Here is a 27,808-nt window from a genome sequence, read left to right on the forward strand (position 1 = left end):
TTCAGTCAATGATTCTCCTACTCCCATTTATCCTGCTCTAGACTCAGATGTCCTATTATTTTTAGATGTCCCACTATTATCTCTTTTTGCATTGCACCATCATCTTTTCTTTTAATATCTCCTGCTTTCCACCCTATCATAGCTATTCACTTCTTTCTTCACCTCCCACTTTCCCTATACCTTAAAATTATCTTTATCTTTAACTTTTTCCAATTCTGATAAAAGGCCATTAACCTGAAATCTTAACAATGTTTCTCTTCTGCAAATGTTGCCTGACTAGATGGGTGTTTGCATCATTTTCTATTTTTATTTCAGATTTCCAGCCTCTGTAGCATTTTACTTTTCTATCAAAAATATAATACCCTATGTGGAACTTGAATCTACCATTCAGCACTATTTGACTAATAGCTTATTGATGATGACTCTCCTTCAGCATAACATTAGTAATAATCTGGCTCATGTCCAAATGTTGTTTGTTTTGTCTTATAAAGCATCAGAAACCAACTTGCAAATTATGAATTATGTGTTTCTGATTTGTTTGACAGCTTTTTAAGCTTGTGAAATAATCCTTAATTTACATGTCTTTTTCAGGAGCTAATTCGCAACAAAGCAAGAAGCAATAAAAACTGTGCTTTGTTAGAAGAAGCATATGCTGTAGTGTCTGCTCTTCCCAAGCAAGCTGATATCAACTTACATATTTCAATGATTGAAAACTATCCAGGGACTTTGGAATCTCTTGGTGACCCAATCAGACAGGTATTTTTGATAATATCTTTCTTTGTTAACAGAATAAAATTATAATTTTTTCATGGAATAAGGACATCACTGGGAAATCCAACATTTATTGCTGTACTTGATTGACCTTGGGAATGCTGATGCAAGCAACCTTCCTAAACTCATGCTGCTGGTGTAATGTACTCTACAATTCTGTTCAAATGACAATGAAGGAAAGGTGATACATTTCTATGTGGTTTGTTGCTGATACTGTGTGAAAATTCATCAGCCTGGGATGAAAGGACTGCTGTATGAGGAATATTAAGTTGACAAGCTTTGTATTCACTAGAGTTTAGAAAAATGACAGGAGATCTAATTGAAATTTATAAAATTCTGGCAGGATTTTAAGAAGATGCTTCCTTTGGCTTCGGAGAACAGGGGTTACAGTCTCGGATCTTAGGGAAAGAGATTGAGAACTGAAATAAGGAGAAAATTCTTCGCTGTGGTGAACCTGTGGAATTCGCAAGCACAGAGGCTGTAGAAACCATGCCAAAGAATATTTTTAAGAAGCATATGGGAATATTATTAAACATAAAAGGCATCAAGGGGAGTGGAGAGAGAGCAGACTATTAAGATAGACTATCAGCCATGATCTTATTGAATGATGGATCACCCTTGAATAGACCACTGCTGCTCCTACTTTTTGAGTTTCCCTGACCTGGTTGCCCTTGGTACAAGCTCAATGGGCTGAGTGGTTTACAACTTTCCCATTTCCTGGGAGCATTCAAAAAATCTGCAAGAAGTTGGACTGTAGTCAAATGTGACCAGACCAGCGGTATTGATGGCCCAGTTTGTTTTTACTATATCCTTCACATTTCATGATTATTTTCTGCAACAAATTACCAAATGTATTGAACCCAGTCCAGTCTTCTTCCTCTTAGGATGACTTGTTTCCACTTAAGTTTTGTGGGTTCTGCAGTAACTCATGACACCAGTGTGAGAACTGCATACTCTTCCACAGATGGAAGAGCAAATGCCTGATAGGGTGGGTGGGTCAGTAGCTATTGAGTAACTGAGCTCCTTCTGCCATTCACACAGGGTTTCTGTGTGCTCCTGATGCATGGACTGTGGGTTCTCAATCCAAACTCAAATGCTCCTTCTCCACTCTAAGTAGTCATGAGCCAGAGATTTTCAGGAGTCAGTGGGAAAAATGTATTTCCTCAAGGAAGGTTTGAACCCATCATTGAATGTTTTCCTCTGTTTGTCTGGTAATGTTAGAATGACAGATTGCAGAATAGCACACTTTTTAGAAGTCTGGTGTCAGGCATGTGAATGACATTGCCTGCCCAACATTGCTCTTTGCAGCTAGAGCCTCAGTACTGTGGATGTTGCTGTATGAGAGGAAACTAACACTGGTTCATTTATCCTTCCAGTGAATGTGGAGGATTTTGCAGGGCCAACTTGGTAAAGATGAAGGAACAAGTAATGTATCCCCATGTAGGGATGTGATGACTTGCAAGAGGATTTGGGAATAATAGTTTCCCCCTACATATCTGCTGTTTTATTTCTTTGTTGCTGGTACTTTGTGATAATTATTTGGTGCGGGGATTGGCATCTAATTCTATCTCGTATATATTTGAAGATCTATATATAATATTGTAGTGCAAATGTTTACATTACTCCCACAAAAATAAAGGTGTTCTTAATTACACTAAATTATTTCTTTCTTTCCTAGGGACATTTCATGGTATGGGAGGGAGCTCCTGGTGCAAAACTATCATGGAAAGGTCACAAACGTATTGTTTTTCTCTTCAAAAACCATTTACTGATCTGTAAACCAAAAAGAGACAGCAGGACAGATGCACAATGTTATGTCTTTAAAAACCTGATGAAGGTTGGTACCACATATCTTCTTTCAAACTCGGAATTGTACTGGTAACTTTCAAAATGTGCGAGATTTATAATGCCAAAAACAAGGTCCATCTCCCAAGGAAATCCATAGTTTTGTTGGGTATTGTGTGACCAAATCCATCTATTCCATACAACTAGACAGTAAATATGAGTAGATTCACAAATGTTGATTGTGATATTATATCCAAACCATATTTTTCCTCATTTCCATGCAAAAATAATTCCCAGCTTAACCTGTTGGATAATGATCAAGTGCAGACGTAAAATAAGATATCTTTATTAGTCATATGTACATCGAAACACACAGTAAAATACATCTTTTGCATCAAGTGTTCTGGGGGCAGCCCGCAAGTGTCGCCACACTTCCGGCGCCAACATAGCATGCCCACAGCTTCCTAACCCGTATGTCTTTGGGACCATGCTTGAATCAGAAGCCTGGGCAGCCCTGAACTAAACCTCAACCTGAGGCTGAATATTTGATCTGCAATGGTATGATTGTTTTTAATTTTCCTAACTAGCTATCCTTTCAGTGTTATAAACCTCCACTAGAGATCTCACCAAATCAGTCAACCATCAGCCCAGTATAGCAAGAAAGATCAGTCAAGGAGAGATATGAATCTTTAGTGTTTTGCGTTTTTTACAAAGTAATCAATTGAGAATGATATACTTTAATAAATAATTGATTTTAATAGCATTATGACAAAACAGATAAAGATTCAGCAGTGTACTTTTATTCCTTCAGGTAAATTTGAAGAGTTGGAAATGTACAAGAATGTTAACCTCTTTGGAGGAACAAGTATATTAAAGTTCTGCATGCATACGGTTTTGTGTTTATTTTGAGCCCAAATGGCAACTTGGGCATAATTTGCAGACAAAATTTCTGTTTCTCTTCCTATAAATGCAGCCTGACCTGCTGAATATTTACAACATTTTCTGTTTTTATTTTAACTTTATTAGGGTCGGTATGCCAAAAGTGCTTAATTTTTAGATCCTCCTCAAAGGTTTGCTAACTCTCTCAATTAGCAGAAATTCACATGGCATTTAATTTGATTTGGAAGCCGGTGATGTTTTTAAACTGGTGGAAATTGGAATTGTGCTTAACTTGTGATCTTTTGTACTGTCATCGCCAAATTGTAAAAAGTGGCGAAAAAAGAGTGCAATGGAGCAGAAACCAGGCCAAAGCATTTCTGCTTTTGTTTCAGATTTTTTAGATGGTCAATTTATTATTTTTTCAAATAAAAAAAATTATATTGATATTTATTTATTAGTCACATGTACATCAAAGCACGCAGTGAAATGCGTCTTTTTGCATTACTAAGAATGTGCTGGGGACAGCCCGCAAGTGTCACCACTCTTCCAGTGCCAACATAGTATGCCCACAACTCCTAACCTGTACATCTTTGGAATGTGGGAGGAAACCCACGCAGACACGGGGAGAACGTACAAACTCCTTACACACAGTGGCAGGAATTGAACTCGGGTCGCTGGTGCTGTAATAGTGTTACCCTAACCACTACACTACCGTGCTGCCCTCCACAAAGTCACTTACTTTAAATACTTCATATACTCAACTTCATATACTCAGCAGGTCAAGCATCATTTGCGAAGAGAGAAACAGTAAACATTTCAAGTTGATGACCTCTCATCAGAATTTTTTTGCATAGTATTACTATATTGAGCTATGTAGTTTATTTGAAAAATTCATGGTTTTCCTTTGAACAAAATATTTACTGTTACTCTTTCTAGAAGTTATGATCTTTTGATGAAGATATATAGATTTTTCAGATATTCATCAGTCTTGAAGATGAACATAAGAATCTCCTTTTAAAAAAAATATCCAGAATTTACACTACTTTTCTTCACCTAGCTCACTAATATTGACATAAATGACTTTGTGGAGGGTGATGAAAGATCCTTTGAAGTTTGGCATGAACGAGAAGACTCTGTACGTAAATACACTCTCCAAGCACGAACTGTGAATATAAAGATATCATGGTTAAAAGACATTTGTGGCATACAGCAGCGCTTCAGTATTCCTGCATGGAGTAAGTAACTGTCAAAACCCAAGTAATAAAACTTGTGCTTATAAGATAAGATTTCTTTATTAGTCACATGTACATCGAAACACACAGTGAAGTGCTTCTTTTTGCGTTACTGAGAATGTGCTGGGGACAGCCTGCAAGTGTTGCCACTCTTCCGGTGCCAACATAGCATGCCCACAGCTCCTAACCTGTTCATCTTTGGAATGTGGGAGGAAACCCACGAAAGCATGGGGAGAATGTACAAACTCCTTACAGACAACGGCCAGAATTGAACCCAGGTCACTGGCGCTGTAATAGCGTTACCCTAACTGCTACACTACCGATTGCTTGTCAGTGATTTGGAAAGAAGGATTATACACCAAATAATTAAACTATTTTTTTAGCCAAAATGAAGTAGTGAAGTCATGTATTGAACATATTTTTGTAATTATTAATATTTTCAAGGTTAGTATAATATAAATATTATCCTTTTACAGCTCTTCCCATTAACAGTATTGTTCTATAATCTGTCTTGCAATTTTTTGGAGTAACTCATTGTCAGTCCTGACATATGGATTATTCTTGACTACAGGAAGTAGTCCAAAGTTTCTTCTTGCAGATGCAAATGAATCATTTTATACATTGTCATCTGCCTCAATCCCAACCTCAGATAAATTCTTCATCTGTGACAAAGTAATTTTTTTAAATTTATTTTCCTAGCGAGCCATCCTTTTGACTTCAACACCTTACTTGTGGGTAATTTTGTTCATAAGGAACTTTTAGGACTTTATGATCAGTCAAAAGTGTAAACATGTGTCCTTTCAACCTACACTAGATTCTGTCATGGGCCAGATGTGGAATGTCATGTTTAACTGACTAACATAAGCAGTTACATTCTTTGATAAACATAATTTGAACTGATTCACACTTACATTATGGACACCTTTACTGTACATTCTATAAAACGTTCTATACAGCATGAAAACAGGCCCTTCGGCCCAGCTGGTCCATGTCGACCAAGATGCCCCATCCAAGCTAGTCCCATTTGCTAGTGTTTGGCCTGTAACCTTCTGAACTTTTCCTATCCATGTCCAACTATCTTTTAAAAGTCGTTATTGTACCTACCTCAACCACTTCCTCTGGTAGTTCATTCCACATACATACCACACTTTGTGTCAAAAAAAAAGTTGCCCCTCAAGTTCCTATTAAATCTTTCCCCTCTCAAACCTATGCCTTCTAGTTCTTGATTCTCCAACCCTGGGAAAAAGACTGACATTCACCCAATTTATGCCGCTCAATATTGTATACAAATCTGTAAGATCGTCTCTCAAGTCTCCTAAGCTCCAAGGAATAAAGTCCTAGCCTGTCCAACCTCTCCCTATAACTCAGTCCCTCAAGTCCTAGCAACATCCTTGTATTTTTTTTTCTGCACTATTTCCAGTTTAATAACATCTTTCCTATAGCAGAGCAACTAAAACTGAACAAGTGTGGCCTCACCAGTGTCCTGTACACCTGCATCATGACCTCGCAACTTTTATACTCAATGCTCTGATTTATGAAGGTCAGCATGCCAAGAGTCTTTTTCACCATCCTGTCTACCTGTGACTCCAGTTTTAGTGAACCATGTACTTGTACTCCAAAGTCCCTCTGTTCTGCAACACTCCCCAGGACCCTGCGTTCACTGTGAAAGTCTTACCTGGATTTGACTTTCCAAACTGCAACACCTCGCAGTTATCTGAATTGAACTCCATTTGCCATTCCTCGGCCCACTTACTCAGCTGATCAAGATCCCCTTGTAATTTTTGTTGACCTTCTTCATCGTCCACTATGCCACCTATAATAGTGTCATCTGCAAACTTACTAACCATGCTGTGACATTCTTATCCAGATTATTGATATAGATGACATACAACAATGGGCCCAGCACTGACCCCTAAGGCACACCACTAGTCACAGGCCTCCAGTCCTTCCACCATCACCCTTTGCTTCCTACCATCAAGCCAATAGTGTATCCAATTAGCCAGCTTTCCCTGGATTCCATGCAATCTAACCTTCCAGAGCAGCCTACCAAGTAGAACCTTATCAAAGGCCTTACTGAAGTCCATATAAACTACGTCTACCTCCCTGCCCTCATCGACTTTCTTGGTCACCTCATCAAAAAAAAGCTGAATCAAGTTCGTAAGACATGATCTCCTGTGCACAAAGCCATGCTATCCTTAATCAACTCCAGTGTTACACAATTGATAATCAATTGGTAACAACTGCTCCCAAGATGATTTGCAGCACCTTACACAGGTCTATCTTGCACCCTGGCAAGTTTTCCACATCAAAGGCACATGTGATGATGTCGTGCAGTGTTCCATTAGAGTATTGGGGAAGATCAAGCCAAGTTATTCCAGGATTAGCCAGAGCAACGCTGTGTAGAGACTCCTGACAAGTAAATCCCAGACTTGGCTGTCATCCTTGTTTTCTCCTGTCTGCACACTGCACTGACACCTTCTCCCCATCATTTTCTGCTGTTGCTCCAAACTACCCCTACACCAAGGCCCCTATCTGATCTTATTGACCCTGCTCTGCCTTCTCCCCACCCCCAACAACCCAGAGACTTAGGTGTTTTAAATCCCCTCTCCCTCAGGCACCTGTGGAGATCCAGTTTCCTATTTTACACCCCCTTCCTGCACCCTTCCCATTGCTGCCCCTGAAGTTTGACCCTGATTATTCTCAGCATTTTCTGCCCTGCTCATACTTTCCTCCTACCCCTTAACATAGTATTAATCCCAATCATTTCTTCCCTCATCTACTCCACTCCCCACCCCAGACCATCACAGTGGCCCCAGTCATCCTTCTCCACACCCAACCATAGCACTGTCCCAATTCCTTCCCAACCACAACTCAGGTCCAAATTCTCCTCCCAGTCACAACAATGCCCCTGACCAGTTCTATGACTGACTGCCCTTACTGGTCCCCACCAAAATCTAATCATAGTCCTGGGTAGCACAGTTTTAATAAAGAAAATGTGCAAAGCCCATTTATTTCCAAATGTTGAATATGCAGTAGGGGCCCACGACCAACATAGTTTTTGGCATCCCAGAGCATTGACATTCTAGCATAAGAATTCCTACCCTATTCCTGCCATACTTCTTGATTTCCTAACTATCTAAAGATCTACCTTTCTCTGTAAGAATGTACTCAGTGATTGATCCTCTACAGTCATACAGCATAGAGCCTTTGACAATCTTCCTCGCACCACCAATTTTCATGTCACCCGCAAAAGTACTAGTAATACCTCCAACATTCACATCTATGTCGCTAATATATATCACAAACTGCAAAGGTCCTTGTACCGATCTATGTGGAATACCGCTAGTCACAGACTTACAACTGAAAGGAACATCCTTCCATCACTACCCTCTGCCTCCTATCACCAAGCTAATTTTGGATCCAATTAGCCAGCTCGCCTTGGATCCCACATTCCTTAACCTTCTGGACCAGCAGACTTGGCACTTTGGAAGTAACTCAAATGATTCACTGCTCTTTGCATGAAAAAATTACTTCAGTTTTGTCCTCAATGGCCAACCCCTTATTTTGAGACTGTGACCCCAAGTTCTACACACCCCATTCAGGGGAGAAACAAATCTCTGCATTCTCCCTGCAGTCCTCACTATACCTAGCTTTGTAAAGCTTGGATATGTTACACTTAATAAATTTCACTTCACTTCATAAGCTTCACTTTCATAAATCCATACTAACTTGGGTGCCCTTTCATTTTCTAGTTTTAAATATATCAGTTTTGGACATACTGGCAGAGCTATTGTTTTCTTTCTGAACTATACCTTTTTTCTGTTACATTGTTGCAATCAAATTAACAAAGGACAAGAATTTTTATTCAGAAAGTATGGCGGACAAAGGAGACTGTGTGAATTAAGTGGATGTGTGTGTTTTCAGATCCCCCAGAATTTGTGGAGAAACTGACAGATTGTACTGCTGACATGGGACAAACAGTGAAACTAGCATGTCTAGTTATTGGAAATCCCAAGCCAGTAATCACATGGTACAAAGGTAATATCATTGTTTACTGCTAAACTATGTGACTATAATATACACCCAGTTAAAAAAAAAAGTAGCTATCAATATTATTATCCATTTTCATCTTTTCAGAGAAACTTGTAAGAGTTCATTGTTTTATGCTGTAAGCAAAACTACATGGCTAGGAAAACCACAGAGAGGAAACACAAGAGATGCTGGAATCTGGAGCAACGAACAATCTGCTGGAGGAAGTCAGCAGGTTGAGTAGCATCTGTGGGAGGGTAGAAAATGTCGACGTTTCAGGTCATGATGCAGGGTTTTGACCCAAAACGCTCGACCCGTTGAGTTCTTCCAGCTGATTGTTTGTTGCTCCAGGAAAATCACGTTTGATTTCTGATCTCTGCTAAGCTAGCTGATCAGAGCTGCTATGATCAGCCTCAGTGTCCTGAAAGGGAAAATAAATGTAGAAAATAGAATGGTACAGCACTGGAACAGGCGTATGGCCCACCATGTCTGTGCCAACCATGATGCCACCTTAAACTGCACATCTGCCTGTCTATATCCCTCCATTCTTTGTTTGTTCATGTGTCTGTCTAAATGCATCTTAAACATTGCTATTATATGTGCTTCTACCACCTCCCCTGGCAGCACATTCCAGGCACCTATCACTCTGTAAAAAAAAATTGCCTCAGAGGTCTCCTTTAAACTTTCCCCCTCTCACTTTAAAGCCATGCCCTATGGTACCTAATGGAATTAAAGTTGTGCATGTTTTGTCCCTTACAAATATAAATTGGAACTTTTGAGTGCAACCTACAATCTTAGTTGAATACTCATAGCACAAGTGCGAGTGAATTCTGCTGCTTCATTGCATTTGTGTGAATTTGAAAAAATGTTCTGCAAACATCAGAAGACCTGACCGGGCAACTTCAGAACTCACTGAAAGCTGCTGAAATACCTTCCAAATTCAGTACATATTTTATGCTGCCTTCCAAGGTCCAGCAGGCAGTCAAGAAGGCATAGAGCATATTGGCCTTCATAGCGAGTTCAGGGATGCCTTACTACAGTTGTACAGGGCCTTGATGAAACCACACAGAAATTTCAAGTTCTTAGACCATTAGAACCTTTTCGAGGGAAGGGGTGACCTGTACAAGAGGGACAGGTTGCACCTGAACTGGAGGGGAACCAATATCCTGGCAGGGAGGTTTGCTAGTGCTACTGAGGAAGGTTTAAACTAGCTTCGCAGGGGGATGGGAACCGGAACAACAGGTCAGTAAGTGAGGGAATGGGCAGGAGGGCTGATGTCAGGAATCACGATCTAAGGATGCTGTGTATGTCATTTAAGTCTGAGATGAGAAGTTTCTTCACTGAAATGGTGGTTAACCTTTGGCATCTAACACAGAAGGCCCAGTCATTCAATATATTCAAGAAGGAATTAGACAAACTTATGACTAAAGAATATAGAACAGTAAAGCACAGGAACGGGCCCTTCGGCTCATGATATCTGCGCTGAATACGATGCCAAATTAAACTAAATCTCTTCTGCCTGTACATGATTCGTATTTCTCCATTCCCTGAATATTCATGTGTTTATCTAACAGCCTCTTAAATGCCACTATCATATCTGCCTCTGCCACTACCCCTGGCAACCCATTTCAGGCACCTACTGTTCTCTGTGTAAAAAAAAAATCATCCCGCACATCTCCTTTAAACTTTCTCCCTCTCACCTTAAATGCATGTCCTTGAGTACTTGACATTTCTATCCTGGGAAAAAGATTCTGATTATCTACCTCTATCTGTGCCTCTCATAATTTTATAAATATATCAGGGCTATGCAGAGAAAGCAAGGACAGTACTGAATTTGTATGATCATCCAGGATCGTATTGAATAATGGAACAGAGTCGAAGGGCCAAATGGCCTACTTCTATTCCACTTTTCTATGTTTCATTCAAAGAGCATAGAAAGTGGTGGCCACTATATTCATTCCCAGGAATGAGAATTCCTTCATCATGGAGATAATGAAAAGGTAATGATGTTCATCTCATCCACTTAGGCATATTGAAGATAACACAATAGGAACAGCTTTTATACAACCTCCCAGGCATGTCAAAGTCGAGTTTATTGTCATTTGCACAAGTACATGTATGCACAGGTGCAATGAAAAACTTGCAGCAGCATCACGAGCACATTGCATCATATAAGCAGCATTCACAAGAAAAATGTAAATTAAACATAAGTAATACACAATTTTTACAAGAACACAATTTGAACAAAAAAAGAGTCCATTTTAGTGCAAAGTGATCAAAGTGACCAGTGTTGCTAAACTGCAGTGATTAGAGTTATACTGGTTGGTTCAAGAACTGAATGGTTGAAGGGAAGAACCTGGAGGAATGGGACTTCAGGCATATGACATCTTACTGAAAATCAAAAAACTGCAGATGTTGGAAACCTTAAATAAAAGTGGAAATAGTAGAAGACACTCAGCAGGTCAGGCAGCATCTGTGGAAAGAGAAATAGAGACAGTTTCAGTTTGAAGACCCTTTACTGGAAATATGAGAAAACAAGTTAGTTTCTAATAACTGAGTTGGTGGGCGAGGTATGAATAGAACAAAGGGGACATATCTAATAGGGTGAGACCAGGGTTGCCATGGTGATATGCTGTTTACAAACCATCTGGTGGTTGATAAATTAATGAGGCCAGTTAAAGAGACGGAAAACAAAAAAGAAGCCACAGACAGACAAGTGGGAGTGGGATAGAGAATTAAAGTGACAGACAATTGGAAATCCAAAGTCGCCCTTGAAGACTTTTTTGATCAACAAACAATCTGCTGGAGGAACTCTTTTGATATTGCCTTACAACATGATGGGCCAAATAGTCCCCTTTTAAATCTATGCCAGCTCTCAGAACATTCCCATTCATCCCATTCTGCCACTTATTTCATTGTAACCTATTTTCTCTCTCACATGATCACTAACTCTCCCTGATACTCCCTCCACCCACCTACACTTGAGGCAATTAACCTATCCTTTAGGATCTGAGAGGAAACTAGAGCTCTTGGGGGATACCCATGCAGTCACAGCGAGAATGTGCAAACGCCACACAGACCCAAGGTCAGGATTGAACTCAAGTCACTGGAGCTATGCCACTATGCTGCCCAAGGTTTAACACGGGCTTAAAGAGGGTACTCTGCAAAATGGTCACCCATTCAGCATTTGGTTTCTCCTGTGTACAGGAGATTATATTGTGAACATGAATGCTGTATGCTAGATTGGAAGAAGTGGAAGTTAAGTGCTGCTTTATCTGAAAGAACTGTTTGGAGTTCTGAATTCTGGGAAGGGATGAGGTAAATAATTAGGTTCTGCATCTCTTGAGGTTACATGGTTAAGTGCCTGAGAAGCGGAGTGGCTGGTAGAGATTGAAGAATATACCAGGGAGTCGCAAGGTGTTGCTTCCCTCGCACTAATGGAACTCAAAATTTTAATTAGCTGCTAATTTCCACCCTGCTCTCACCTTCATGTGATCCATCTCTGACATTTCTCCTTTCTGAATCTCTCTGTCTGCATATTGTGAAATAGGTTTAGTGATAAACATCCATTACCAGTTTACAGATTCCCACAGCTGTCTTAACTAATCCATCCCTTCTAAGGACTTCATTCTGTTCTGCCATTTCTCTGTCTCTTTCATATTTCCTCCAATGACAAGGCTTTCCATACACATGCCTCTGAGATGTATTCCTTTTTCCTTAACTGTGGCTTCCTTTTCGCCATAGTTGACAGACCCCTTAACCATGTCTCATCTATTATCTGTGTACAACCAGAGCAAAGATAGAGATCCACTGGTTGTCATTTTTCACCTCACCAGCCTCTGCATTCAACTTTGCAATATCTGTCACCCTGACCAAGATATCACTATCAAATGCATTTTTCCTCTCCCCTTTCAGCATTCCAAAGGGATGATTCCATTTGCAGCTCCCTAGTCAGCTCTTACATCTCTACCAACCATTCCCCATTGGCATTCACCATGCAACTACAAGAGATGCAGCACCTACTCCTTTGCCTCACTCTTTCCCACCTTCCAGATACCCAAACAGTCCTTTAAGATGAGGCAGTGATTTATTTAGAGCCATTGAGTTTTACAACATGGAAGCAGGTCCTTCAGCTCGTGCCAACCAAGGTGCATTCCTGAGCTAGTCCCATTTGCCTGTGTGTGGCCCCCATCCCTCTAAACCTTTCCTCAGTATGTACCTGTCTAAATGTCTCTTAAATGTTGTTATTGTACCCACCTCTCCCACTTCCTCTGGCTGCTCATTCCATATGCTCACCACCCTCTGTGTGAATAACTTGCCTCTCAGGTCCCCTTTAAACCTCTCACCTCTTACCTTAAACCTGTGCCCTCTAGTTTTAGACTCCCCTACCTTGGGAAAAAGACTGTGACTATCCACTTCACCAATGCCCATCATGATTTTATAAACCTCTATAAGGTCACCCCTCAGCCTCCTATAATCTAGGAAAAAAAGCCCCAGCCTATCGAGTCTCTCCTCATAACTCAAGCCCTCCAGTCCCAGCAACATCCTTGTGAATCTTTTCTGCACCCTTTCCAGCTTAATGACATAATTCCTATAGCTAGGTGACCAGAACTGCACACAATACTCCAAGTGTGTTCTCACTAACACCTTGAACAGCAGTAATATTACATCCCAACTCTTGTACTCAGTGCCCTGACCGATGAAGGCAAATGTGCCAAATGTTTTCTTCACCACCACTTTCTGGGAACTATGTACGTACCCCTCATTCTCTGTTCTACAACACTCTCCAGAGCCCTACCATTTACTGTGTAAGTCACACTCCCTGGTCTGATCTTTCATCTCCACCAACTGTTTGCCAGCCTTCCAATCTAGTGTAATGCATTCATGTTCACAATGTGGTCTCCTCTATATTAAAGAAACCAAATGTAGATTGGATGATTGTTTTGCCTGCTAAATTATTTCTTCATCCCACTTCCACGCTGACCTATCTGTCTATGGCCTTCTGCAGTGCTTCAGAAAGGCCCAAAGTGAGCTTGAGGAACACCACCTCATCTTCTGTTTAGGGCATACTCCAGCCTTCAGACCTCAATATCAAATGCAATAATTTCAGGTAACTCACTTTCATTGATATGTATCTGAACTGGCCATGTCTGCTATAGATTGACTAGTGTATGGTAATACTAACTCAGTTTTTCTCTCTCCACTGACTCCCTGATCTGCTGAGCATTTCCAACATTATTCTTTTGGATTCACTTCACTCAACAGCTCTAACCAGCAATTCATTGCTTTTAGATTTGACTTTGTTTCCTCTCTCTCTCCCTCTCTCTCTCACTCTCTCTTGTGTTCTCATTAATCCATCAACCAGATAGCTCTGCAAACAGCATATAACTAGGGAAAATCTGGCCTTACAGATATTCCTTTGTCCTATTCATCCCTCCCCCATGCTCTTTACTTCTTGGAACTATTTTATTATTGCACCTTTCCAGTTCTGATGAAGGGCCTTTGAACTGAATTATTAACTCTGTTTCTCCTTCTGCAGATGCTGCCTGAATTGCTGAGTGTTTTCAACAAATGTTTTATGACCTCCAACACTCAGAAGGACAAAGGCAGCAAGTGTATGGGAATGCTACCATTTGCAAGTCCCCCTCCACATCACAGACCAGCCTGATTTGGAATTATATTGCCAATTCTTCATATTTACTGAATCAATTCCTGGAGTTCCTTGTTTAAAAACACTTTGGTAGTATCTTTACCAGCAGGGGTTTGAGAAGGTTGCTTTTCAAGAGTATTAAAAAATGGGGACAATATGTCGACTTTAGCAGTGATGTCCATGTCACATGTATTACATAGATAAAGTTATTTTTTTATCAAGGCCAGATGGTTAAATCAATGTGATTTACTTTTTCCTGTTGGATTACGGACATCTGTTGATATTATAATGATAACCTCACAAATAATTAATCAATTCCTCTGAGCATATTCACGTTGTTTCTTTAGATGGTAAACCCGTGGAGATTGACCCACATCATATTATTATTGAGGATGAGGACGGTTCCTGCACATTGATCTTAGATACTCTGAATGCTGCTGATTCCGGGCAATATATGTGTTATGCAGCCAGTGCTGCTGGAACTGCCAATACACTTGGAAAGATTCTTGTACAAGGTACTTGATTGCAATCTTCCAGAATCTCTTTTGCATTAATGACAGATTTTTTAATTTAAATGTTAATATGTTATTTAAATTCCTTTTTTTCTGGTATCAATGAAAGCATTCTGTTTTATTTTAAAAGTATGTTTTTTGTCCGTGTAGGGCCAGCCCCTGGTTTAAACTGAGTTCTAAATTATAGTTTTTCCAGAACTGAACTTTTGTGGACTAGGCATAACTGTATCAAATCTATGAATTCCGATGATGCGTCAGATGTGAAGAAGGTGCCTGAGCGTTTAAAATTGCAGATGGCATATGTGGGAGCTATCATTTTTGTTTGAAGGAACATGAAGACTTTTCATATTTGACACCTGACCCCTTTTTCATGACCTCTTTAGAACATTGATTTATCCCAAACACTGTTGATGGTAACGAAAAATTTTTTAAAAACCTGCAGATGTTGAAAATCTGAAACAAAAACAGAAAATGCTGGAAACACTCATCAGGTCAGGCAGCATCTGTGGAAACAGGTTATTTTTCAGGCTGAAGGCCCTTTATTAGGCACTCTGACAAAGGGACTTTTGACCTGAAACTCTAACTCTGTTTCTCTTTCCACATGCTGCGTGACATACTGAGTTTTCCAGCAGTTTCTGTTTTTGTTACAGTTGACAGTAAGACGGATGTATTTTGAAAAACCATGTCTACATGCAGGCCAAATCCAATCTCAAAGGGAGTCATGAGAGAATCCCATTGAAAAAGTAATCATTTCAATAATAAAATTACTCAGGTGAATATGGAGCTGGGAAGAGGAGCAGATCCACATCAGGATCCAAAGGCATTTGTAGTCATGCATCCATCACCTGCCTTGAACATGCCCATTTAGTAGTAGAATTGTTTACTGCACAAGCCAATTTCTCGGCCCTAATTTTTCGATAGCTAAGGTATTCAGTTTAGTTGCTTACTTACAAATATTCTGAATGATTTTCAATAAACTCATTTTTTTAGGAGTCTTTACAATATCAATTAAAATTATTACCTTAATTTTCAGTCCCACCAAGGATTGTAAGCCATCTTAGAAACATTCCGTTTGTGGAGAATGAAGATACACAGTTTGCATGCACTGTTGAAGCTGCACCAGCCCCTCAGATAAGGTAAAGTTTAATTATTTTAAAAGCATTCAGTTTTTCCCTTGCCTGATTTAAAATTCTTCATTCCTCAAGTCAGGTTTTGTGTTAGGAGAGTAGCTTCATAGTATTTTGCTGGTTAGCAACCAAGACCAACCCTTGAAGTTATCCTTCCTTTCCCCAGAGCTTCCTCAGTTGAAAGACTTTCCATAAAATTCACCTTTTTTGATCATGTTTTTTGTGATCTCCAGGAGTTTCCACATGCTTCTCAAAATTAAGAATGCTAAATAGCATCTTCACTGCAATGGCCTCTTCTTGTCTGAAATGTTTCCACTCTCGCACTCTTACTTTCACCCCTCACCCTCCCCCATCTCCGCCTTAGATTCCCCTCTCAAGGTTGCCACTGTTAATTGCTGGTACTTCTGCTAACCAATTAGCCATTTACCTCTGTCATTTGCCTTCGTCTTCTGAAAATCATTTTTCCTATGTTGGTCACTTTTTTTTCCAGGTTTCCATGGTTCCATGAATCCAGGGTTGTCCTGCTCTCAATGTGCAAATGTGACCATCCATAGAAACAAATTCCAATTTAATTTGAAATTTTTTGAAACTTTCTGAATGGAATAGAACCGAGACTGATCAGATTTTAGTCAATAACTGACCTGCTTGCAAGATTAATAGACTCACTGTCCTTACAGTTTTCAAGCTTGTCTTACTTTTCACTCAATGTGATTTTCAAGTATTAAAACTAATGTTTTTGAAGTTTTTTCATACTGGTTCTATTGACCTTCAATTAATTCTGTTCTTTTTTAAGATGGAGTACTGGCGGGACACCACTAACAAATAAGGCAAAGTACCAGACTTTCTTTGACCCACAGTTTGGAGTTGCAGTGCTAGTCATCAAAAACACAGAAAAGAATGACCTTGGACTCTATGAATGTGAAGTGAGTATGGCAAAAAGCTGAATATAAAGTTTTAATACAACTCAACAAAACTAGTATTCATTAGCAAAACTAAATTTCTTTGGCAGAGAAACATTGAATAAGAAATTATATGTTGATCGTTCTTCATGTTCTATACATGTAAAGAGCTCTTCCCAATCTAGTTTAATGTTTCAGAATCAGATTTATTATCACTGACTTAGATGACATGAAATTGCTGTAAATTACAAAAATAAACAAATAGTGCAAAAAAAAAGAAATAACGAGGTAGTGCCCATGGGTTCATGGACTGTTCAGAAATCTGATGGCAGAGGGGAAGAAGCTGTTTTTGAATCATTGAGTGTGGGTCTTCAGGCTCCTGTACCTTCTCCCCAGTGGAGGTACAGGAGCCTGAAGAAGGCATGTCCCAAATGGTAAGGGCCCTTAGTGATGGATGCCACCTTCTTGAAGCACCGCCTCATGAAGATGTCTTCGATGGTGGCGAGGGTTGTGCCTGTGATGGAGCAATAATGAATGAATAAACTTAAGACAGCATTTTTGAGCACACTGAAATAGAACTTTCTAATACCACATCTGAAGGTGCTTCTAACTAGGTGTTTTAATCAAAAGCCTATTAACATTGATAACAGAGACACACAGAGGCAATATGCAAGCATCTCCTTTCAGTGTTAAGCATAGGCCGTACTGTGGCCCAAATGACGAGTTGCACTTGAATTCCAAGAAACTATGTTTCATTTTCTTATGATTCTTTTTCTTTTGGAATATTAGAGGTTGGAAACTGAACTATTACTAAATCCTTGCTGGTTACAAAGCAGAGACAATACAACTGAACCAATTCATGCTCTCAGTTCTAACCAAGACAAAATTCTTCAATTATCTATATCACTTTCAATTACAAATTAATATTGAACACTATCTAGTGCTTCAATGATGTTCTTCAGCTTCTTTTATATTCCATACATATAGGATCTTAAGAGATTCTAGCAGTTTCAGTCACCTTTGTTGGATTTCTAATGCTTAATAAAAATTGTTCTTATTATTGTGGTCAAATCACAAGGCAGAGTATCTAGAAAATCAAGTACAGAAGACTGAACTTTATAGCCACAATATTTCTTGAGGACTAGGAGTAGATTGAAGAGAATCCACCCATTCACTGATAACATTCCTGATTAATTCTGATCCACGTCTCATTGAAACACTAGATAGTGTTCAATATCACTTTGTAATTGAAAGTGATATAGATAATTGAAGAATTTTGTCTTGGTTAGAACTGAGAGCATGATTTGGTTCAGTTGTATTGTCTCTGCTTTGTAACCAGCAAGAGTCATAGAGTTGTACAGCACAGAAATGGGCCTTTCGGCTCAACTCGTCCATGCCAACTGCAATGTCAGTCCACGTCAATTGCAATTCCCCACATTAGGCCCATATCTCTCTACTCCTTTAACATCCAAGTACTGTTTGTGTGTACAAAAAGGATCAGGATTGCATCCCAAATTCTGAATCCCCTGTAAACAGTCTGCTGCCACCAGACGCTGCCTGGTCTATAGTACTTTGCACCATTTACCTGACTTCTGCACCAGCTAATCCAACTCAATAAAGATAAAACAAGTTAAGTTTAGAATTTTTGCACTAATTCACTAGACTGCACTTCTTCAAAGAATACTGAAAGAAAAGAAAGGTAGTCCAACTTAATTTCTCTTGTGCATCAGAGAAGCAGTCTTATTCTACATCTCAATTTGTAAATCTGAATTGTTGTTGTTTTAATCTCCCAGATTACAAATAAACTGGGTACAGCCAGAGACGTTGCAGAGTTGTACCTTCAGGCCCCCGTCCTAATACCAGAAAAGAGAGATGATCAAGTTGTCATGATTGAAGGTAAGTTATCAAATTACTTTTTCTACTGCAGACGTAATTCTGGGAGTGAATTAAAAAGATATTTGTTCAGAAGCTGTTGCATTTGTCAGGAAGTGAGGTCAATCAGTTGTGGTTGGATTGTTGAGTTTGTAGACTTCCTAAAATTAAGTAACATGTATGAAATTGAACATTTGTAAAAGCACTATCTCATTATATAAATCTTATTTAAATTTAATTGTAAATTGACAGAGTATAGATAAAGGCAACAGGTTTTCAGATAGGGCAGGATTATGGAACATATCATAAACTTGATAAACTGGCCAGGGCTGGCAAAATAAGCAGCATGCTGAGCCTCTTCATTTCGGTAGGAGGCAGAATACAGAGAACAGGTTTCTTTCTTGAAGAAACTACTGCCACATTTTAAACCACTAAGTACCTACTCCCACTCACTGAGGCAAAACACCTCCTTCATGGCAGTTCCTTCTGAACCTTTCCCTCTTCTTCCTGTCCTCCTTCACAATAACCACTCATTTCCTTACTTAAATTTTCTACAAACTATCATTTCCTTCTTCTCATCAACATTTCCTCCTTTCATCTAGCGGTCTTTCTCTCCACTCTCCTCTTCTCTACCACTTCTCCTCATCTTCAAATGTTTCTTTCCCATTCCCAATCCTCTACAACTTGTCTCTTCACTTCCCTCATTAGTTACCCTTTCCCCACCCTGCCCCCTCAGAAGCAAGAACAATGAAAATATAAGCATGGAGGTGGAAAGTTTTCACTTCAGCCAAATGTTGTTGCAGTTTTACCTATTAAGACAAATGAGGAGTGCTCCAATGTATTACTGATGTATGCCTTATGAGTGGGTGAAAGATTTTGGCAGGTTAGGAGCTAAGCCAGAAAGCCTGAATGTTCTCTAGTAGTCATGGCATTCACTTGATTGATTTTGTTGATTTACTGGTCAATGTTCACATCCAAAATGAGATTGGGAGACTTTGTGAATTTAACAGTTTTGAACTTCGTGAGAGGTTGTTAAATTTTCTTGTTGAATATGATCATTGCATGGTAAGTGCTGGCAAATGTTATTTGTTATTTACTCATCACAGCCTGGATTCAGTTTAGGTCTTGGTATTTGTTGTCAAAGATTGCTTTATTATCTGAAGAATTAGAAATACTGTGTATATAGTGCCTATCTATACAGAAAAATAGCTCAACATGTTTCACAGATACATAATCAGGAAATAATTGACACAGTTAAATAAAAATCAGAAGCTGTGATGAAATACTGTCTGGGGTAGATTTTAAGGAGTATTTTCAAGGAGAATGGAAGTGGAGAGGTTTGGACAGGAAATGTGAGTCTAAATGGTTGAATGTATGTTTGCCAGTGGCAATTTCTTTAAAGCAAAGATAGTCATAGAGTAATACAGCATGGAAACAGGCCCTTCAACTTAAATCGTCGATACTGACTAAGATGCCCATCTAAGCTAGTCCCATTTGACTAAGTTTGGCCAATGTCACTCTAAACCTTTCCCATCCATGTGTCTGTCCATGTCTTTTGAATGTTGTTTTTGAACCTGACTTGACCACTTCCTCTTGCAGCTTGCTCCATATACACTAGCCTTTGTGTGAAGAAGTTGCCCCTCAGCTCTCTTTTAAATCTTTTCCCTCTCTCCTTAAACCTGTGCCTTCTAGTTTTTGAGTCCCTTTCCCTGGGAAAAAGATTGTGTGCATTCACCCTATCTATGCCCTTAAAGATTTTATATACCTCTATATAGTCCCCCCTTAGTCTCTTAAGCCCAAAGGAATAAAGTCCTAGCCTGCCCAGTGTCTCCCTATAACTCAGGCCCTCGAGTTCTGGCAACATTCTCGTAAATCTTCTTTGCACTCTTTCCAATTATTGGCATCTTTCCTATAACAGGGTAACCAAAACTGTACACAGTACTCCAGGTGCAGCCTCACTCAAAGCCCTGGCTGATGAAGGCCAGAGAGCCAAAAGCCGCCTTCACCACCCTGTCTAACTGTGACACCACTTTCAGGGAACTATGTAAGTGTACTCCTAGGTCTCTTTGTTCTACAACCCTCCCCAGGACCCTACTGTTCACTGTGAAAGTCCTACCCTGGTTTGACTTCCCCAAATGCAACACCTTGCACTTATCTGAACTGAGCACCATTTACCATTCCTCAGTCCACTTACCTAGCTGATCAAGATCCCCCTGTAATTTTTGATAATCTTCTTCATTGTATACAATACCACCTGTTTTAGTGTCACCTGCAATAAAAGATAATAAAGCTAAAACTAAATGTTCTGCAAGATGAATATAAATTAATATCAAAATTATTGCAAAGCAGTTGAAATCTTCCCTATTGGAAACAGGCTTCAGTAAATCTTTTCTCCTGTCAGTGATAATAATTGGAGGGCACTCGAGTCAATGTAATTCATGAGTGTAAAATGTAGGAGCTGGAGTAGGCCTTTCAGCCCTCAATCCTTCTCTGTCATTCAGCAACATCATGGCTGACCTTCTAGCTTGACACCATTTTGCAGCCCCCTCCCTTTTTCCTTGATTCCTTTGATATCCATAAATTTATTGATCTGTGTTTTGAATACAATCAGCAACTGAACCTCCACAGCCCTTTGGACTAGAGAATTCCAAAGATTCGCCACTTCTGAGTACAGAAATGTTTCTTTATCTGTCCTAAATGTCCCACCCCTTTGAGATTTGAGTAGATCTCAACCTCTCAGCCAAGGGAAACATTCCTCCCACACTTAATCTGTTGAACCCTTTAATAATTTTATGTTTCAATGAGGTGAGGTGCAACTGATGGATACACTGTCACATGCTTGAGAACATATCAACCACAGACTCTCTACTGCCCATGCAGTCAAAATTCCCTTAGACTCCCAATGACTGTAAATTCCTCTGCAAACCCTTTAACCCTTTACACTATCTACCCTCCCCTCATTTTCCTCTCATTCACATTTTTCTTTCTCCTTTTTCATACTTCTTAACTTCCTTGGGATCCACAGCCTACCCATCCCAACTAATAATTTTTTATATACAATTATCATTATCAAAATTTGCAAGCTGTTGATTTCAGATTACTTTCAAATACTTTAACCAACCACATGGCCTAGATACACCAAGAAAAGAAATCTGCTTAATCAATATATTTTTTAAACTTAGAAATATAGATAGGAGAATTCATCTTTGGTCACTAAAGGTAAATGAGTGCCAGTTGTACTCTCTTTTGCAGATTTAGTTCAGTTGACCAAATTTATTTCTCATAATATTTCAGTTTTGTTTTAAAAGAGTCTATCACATTTGGTATTTCTTTTCTGGAATTTCCCTCCCTTAACACTGTATTCTTAACATTTTCCATAATTTTTAAATCTTACTTCAGAAAACTAAATGTATATAAGAATACTGTATCTGTTGGCAATGCCATAATCAGGTAGATTGTGAGGTCAAGAGTCCATTTTACCCCGAGTATGCTAAAATGGACTCTTGACCTCACAATCTAACTCGTTACGGCCTTGCACTTTATTGTCTGCCTGCACTGCACTTTCTCTGCATCTGTAACACTATATTCCACATTCTGTTATTGTTTTCCGCTGTGCTGACTCAATCCACTGTTGTAATGAAATGATCTGTATGGATGGCATGCAAAAGAAAGTTTTCACTGTACATCGGTACATGTGACAAAAATAAACCAATTTACCAATTTACTTTAGTCATTCTGTAATTATGTTTGAAAGTTGTAATCATTGAAACATACTAAGGACTTAAAACAAAGAAAGTACTTGAGAAAAAGTGGAAAAATAGAAGAAAAATAATTGTTCAGTTCAACTGATTTAATTGTTCAGATAATTGTATTTTTGCAATGTCGTATTATTTTAGGACAGATGATTGAGCTTGATGAAACATGTAAATCTTCTTGCATTGTGACTGGTCATTAGTTAATGCCTTTTCCAAAAATTAGCAAACATTGCCAGTAACGTATTTGCACCATTAACATTTTTCATGTGGGTGCATTATTATTTGTCCTAGTTAATCAGGTAATGTTACTGCAGCATTTTTGATTGTGGTCATCCATTTGTACATTGTTGAAATGTGTGCTTTCATTCATTCATCAACATTGGAGCTTTGGTTATTTATAAGTGATTTATTCATTTTTCTGCTAATTTTCATCAGTTGATTATTTTTGTAGTATTTGGTGTTTAAGCTTAGTAAAGAGTGGGAAAATAAAATTGCCTATAAAGTCAAATCAGTCTACCCTGTCATATTTTTGCTTGTTACTCAGATAGCCTGGTGATTTAGATAAAATTACTTGCCCAAGTAGTCTGCAAGAACTGGAAGCAAATACGGGAATTTATTTTTAATTGTTTCTTTTGAGTGTGCTATTTTAAAAGCAATACTGCTGTCCCTGAAAACAATATAGAAAATACATCAGTGCAGAAACAGGTAAGTGAAAAAATTAGATGAAAATCAAACCAGAAAAAAAATCACAGCAGGTTTGTCAGCATTTACAAAGAAACCATTTGCCTAGAAATTCAAGTGCTTAACACTATTTCTTTACAGCAGTATGTAGTTAAAAACTAATATTTTCTTAAGTGAACTATAATAACAACTATTTCAAGGTCATTAAACCGCACTGGAACTTTGACAAGATGCTTCCAGACTGGAGTCACTGTTGCTCCTCTGACATCATTCACCATTTAACACTCCTTTTGGAGCATTTCAGGGAATTTTGGACGAAGCAGACTCTGTAAACTATCATAGGGCAATTCTGGAGCAATATGGTCTTCCAGAATTCCCAGCAAAGTGCCAGGCTGAGATGCCTGCCAGATTAGACAATTACTGATACTTATCCTTCAAGAAACCCCCTGCCTTCCCTGCCCCCTCCCAACCCTAAAATCACCTCAATCTCTATTCTGGCTTCTCACATTTTTCCTTTCTGTCAGCCTCCTCACCATCTAAGCATTGTCTCTCTTTTGATCTTTCATTGCCCCATTCCAACTGCCATTCAAACATTGGGTCTCTTCATTTCTTCCCCACCATATCCACCACCATCATGGACTACTGTGCTCCCATCCCAACCATTACCCACAGTGCAGGCAAGATTTCAGGCAGCTAGATCTTTTGACCACAGTGTTCAAATGAAGTACCAGGTAAGGCCAGTAACTGAAATGATTGTTAGTTTACCATTACGACATCCATTTGTTGTATTTGTGAGGGGACACTAGAATTTCCAGGCAAATTATGGGCTTAAAGGAACTCCTTCAAAACTCCTGAAAACAATATAGAAAATACATCAGTGCAGAAACAGGTAAGTGAAAAAATTAGATGAAAATCAAACCAGAAAAAAAGTTTGTTTAGTTTGTGTGTAACAATATTTTCAGTTTTTAAAGCAGATTTTCAATGGATGTTAGTTTCCTTCTTACCTGTATTTTAAGGAGCTGTCACATGAAATTGTTGGAAACAGACATAACATAATATTAACAACATAAAAAAATTGAAACTTTTGTCACTGAAACTTTTGACACTCTACTCTGACATCCACAGTTATTGTTTTAGATAATTATATAAATTTAATGCTTCAAAAAGGATGGGACAGAGAGGTAAAAGAGGTGGGGGAGTGGCTTTGCTGATCAGGGACAGTGTGACAGCAGTAGAAAGGGAGGACGTCCTGGAGGGATCATCTACTGAGTCAGTGTGGGTGGAAGTAAGAAACAGGAAGGGATCGATCCCTTGGGAGTGTCCTACAGACCCCCCCCCCAAGCAGCAGAGACACTGAGAAGCAGATTGGGAGGCAGATTTTGGAAAGGTGCAAAAATAACAGGGTTGTTGTCATGGGTGATTTCAAATTCCCTAATATTGATTGGCAACTCCTCAGTGTAAAGGGGATAGATGGGGCAGAGTTTGTTAGGAGTGTCTAGGAAGGATTCCTGACACAGTATGTAGACAGACAGACTAGAGGAGAGGCCATACTGGACCTGATACTAGGCAATGAGCCTGATCAGATTTCAGATCTCTTAGTGGAAGAGCATTTTGGAGACAGTGACCATAACTCCTTGACCTTTACCATAGCCTTAGAGAGGGATAGGAGCAGAAGATATGGGGAAGTATTTAATTGGGGGAGAAAGAATTATGATGCTATTCGGCAGGAACTTGGGAGCGTAAATTGGGAACAGATGTTCTTGGGGAAGTGCACAGCGGAAATGTGGAGGTTATTTAAGGAATACTTGCATGGGGCTCTGGATAAATTTATTCCATTGAGGCAGGGTAAGGATGGTAGAGTGAAGGAACCATGGTTGACGAGACGTAGAACATCTTATCAAGAGGAAGAAAGAAGCTTACCTGAGGTTTAGAAAGCAAGGATCAGACAGGGCTCTGGAGAGTTACAAGGTAGCCAGGAGGGAGCTTAAGAATGGACTTAGGATAGCTAGAAAGTGACATGAGGACTCCTTGGTGAGTAGGATCAAGGAAAACCCCAAGGCGTTCTATACGTATGTGAAGAATAAGAGGATGACTAGAGTGAGGGTAGGACCGATCAGGGATAAAAGAGGAAACATGTGCCTGGAGTCGGAAGAGGTAGGGGAGGTCCTTAATGAATACTTTGCTTCGGTATTCACCAGCGATAGAGATCTTGACGTTTGTGAGGATGGCATACGACAGACTGATATGCTAGGGCATGTCGATGTGAGGAAAGAGGATGTGCTGGAACTATTGAAAGACATTAGGATAGATAAGTCACCGGGGCCAGACGGGATATATCCAAGGTTATTACGGGAAGCTAGGGAAGAGATTGCTGTGCCTTTGGCAACGATCTTTGCGTCCTCACTGGCCACAGGAGTAGTACCGGATGATTGGAGGGTGGTAAATGTTCTTCCTTTGTTTAAGAAAGGAAGTAGTAATAACTCTGGGAATTACAGACCAATGAGTCTTACTTCAGTGGTGGGTAAATTACTGGAGAAGATTCTTAGAGACAGGATTTATGGGCATTTAGAGAAGCATAGGCTGATTAGGGACAGTCAGCATGGCTTTGTGAGGGGCAGGTCATGCCTCACAAGCCTGATTGAATTCTTTGAGGATGTGCAAAGCACATTGATGAAGGTAGAGCAGTTGATGTGGTGTACATGGGTTTTAGTAAGGCATTTGATAAGGTTCCTCATAGAAGGCTCATTCAGAAAGTCAGAAGGTAGGGGATCCAGGGAAACTTGGCTGTGTGGATTCAGAATTGGCTCGCCCATAGAAGACAGTGGGTGGTGGTAGATGGAGCATATTCTGCCTGGAGGTCAGTGACCAGTGGTGTTCCACAGGGATCTGTTCTGGGACCCCTGCTCTTTGTGTTTTTTATAAATGACTTGGATGAGGTTGTGGAAGGATGGGTTGTTAAGTTTGCTGATGATACAAAGGTTGGTGGTGTCGTGGATAGTGTAGAAGGTTGCTGTAGATTACAACAGGACATTGATAGATTGGCAGGGAGTTCAACCCGGATAAGTGTGAAGTGATACACTTCAGGAGATCGAATTCAAAGGCAGAATACAAGGTTAATGACAGGACTCTTAGCAGTGTGGAGGAACAGAGGGATCTTGGGGTCCCACGTCCATAGATCCCTCAAGGTTGCCACGCAGGTCGATAAGGTTGTTAAGAAGGCATATGGAGTGTTGGCATTCATTAGTCAGGGCATTGAGTTCAAGAGCCACAAGATGATGTTGCAGCTCTATAGAACTCTGGTCAGACCACACTTGAAGTATTGTGTTCATTTCCAGTCACCTCATTATAGAAAGGATGTGGAAGCTTTAGAGAGGGTGCAGAGGAGATTTACCAGGATGTTGCCTGGATTGAAGAGCATGTCTTATGAGGATAGGTTGAGCGAGCTAGGGTTTTTCTCTTTGGAGAGGAGGAGGATGAGAGGTGACTTGATAGAGCTGTACAAGATGATAAGAGGCATAGATCGAGTGGACAGTCAGAGACTTTTTCCCAGGGCAACAGTGGCTAACATGAGGGGACATAATTTTAAGGTGATTGGAGGAAGGTATAAAGGGGATGTCAGAGATGTTTTTTTACACAGAGTGATGGGTGCATGGAATGCACTGCTGGCAGAGGTTGTGGGGGAAGATACATGAGGGACATTTAAGAGACTCTTAGATAGCCACATGAATGATAGAGAAATGGGGAGCTATGTGGGAGGGGAGGGTTAGATAGATCTTAGAGCAGGATAAAATGTCAGCACAACATTGTGGGCCAAAGGGCCTGTACTGTGCTGTAGTGTTCTATGTAATCCCAGTTGAAGGTGCTTCTTTCAATAGCGTTAGAAATAAATTATGTCCTCTGGGCAAAATCCCAGTTGTAAAGGTAAAAGAGCATACACTTTCTGCTTCATTTTACATGTATTTAAACTTCTGTAGCAACTTTATTGACAGTGTGTTGATTCTGGCATCACAATGATCACAGTGTCTTCATACAGTGCAGACATTAATGTGGATGGAGGAAAGGGGAAGTGCATGAGAAGAGGTGATTTTAAACATTTTGGTTGGGTGGTGCGTTGCACCAGTGAGAAGAGAACTCTGGTCGTGACCTGGGAATCCTTGATAAATTTCCTCTGTGTTTATCAGGTCATTTTGTTAAGAAAGAACCAAAGTATGAATAAAAAACACCAAGCAATGTAGCTATTTAAGATATATTTTCCCAAGAAATAATGACAACAGCAGGTTTACCTTATATTGGACCTCTGTTTAGTTGTTTTAAATCTTATTTTTCATGAAAATTAGTTATTTAGTCTGTACATTTCATTTCTGGTTTCCTCTTTTCTTTTCACTTCAATTTATTTGGAATTAGTTAAATTTAGAAAGCTGATAGCTTTGTACTTTATTTGTGTTAGTAAACTGAAATGCATTGACAGAGTTTAGTTTAAACTGAAGTAGAGGGCACCATTGTCCCACTTTGTTCAGAGTATGTGAGCTATGAATTAACATGTAATTGTTTGTAATGAAAACCATGTCATTCCTCATAAGTCTGCAAACAAACAAAAATTGGCATTTTTTAACAAG

The 27,808-nt window shown here is 39.6% G+C and overlaps 1 protein-coding gene across 1 annotated transcript in view; it reads left to right on the forward strand.

The window, feature by feature from the left end:
• Window positions 1-27,808, forward strand: part of LOC127570499 (obscurin-like) — a 465,385-nt gene that overhangs the window by 358,773 nt on the left and 78,804 nt on the right. The window contains exons 80-87 of the mRNA XM_052016136.1: window positions 592-756; window positions 2,450-2,608; window positions 4,493-4,670; window positions 8,592-8,705; window positions 14,694-14,861; window positions 15,892-15,994; window positions 16,779-16,908; window positions 18,678-18,780. Coding sequence (XP_051872096.1) covers window positions 592-756; window positions 2,450-2,608; window positions 4,493-4,670; window positions 8,592-8,705; window positions 14,694-14,861; window positions 15,892-15,994; window positions 16,779-16,908; window positions 18,678-18,780 — 1,120 coding nt within the window. The remainder of the gene's footprint in view (window positions 1-591; window positions 757-2,449; window positions 2,609-4,492; window positions 4,671-8,591; window positions 8,706-14,693; window positions 14,862-15,891; window positions 15,995-16,778; window positions 16,909-18,677; window positions 18,781-27,808) is intronic.

Source organism: Pristis pectinata, chromosome 5, assembly GCF_009764475.1.
Source record: "Pristis pectinata isolate sPriPec2 chromosome 5, sPriPec2.1.pri, whole genome shotgun sequence".
NCBI classification, from domain to species: domain Eukaryota; kingdom Metazoa; phylum Chordata; class Chondrichthyes; order Rhinopristiformes; family Pristidae; genus Pristis; species Pristis pectinata.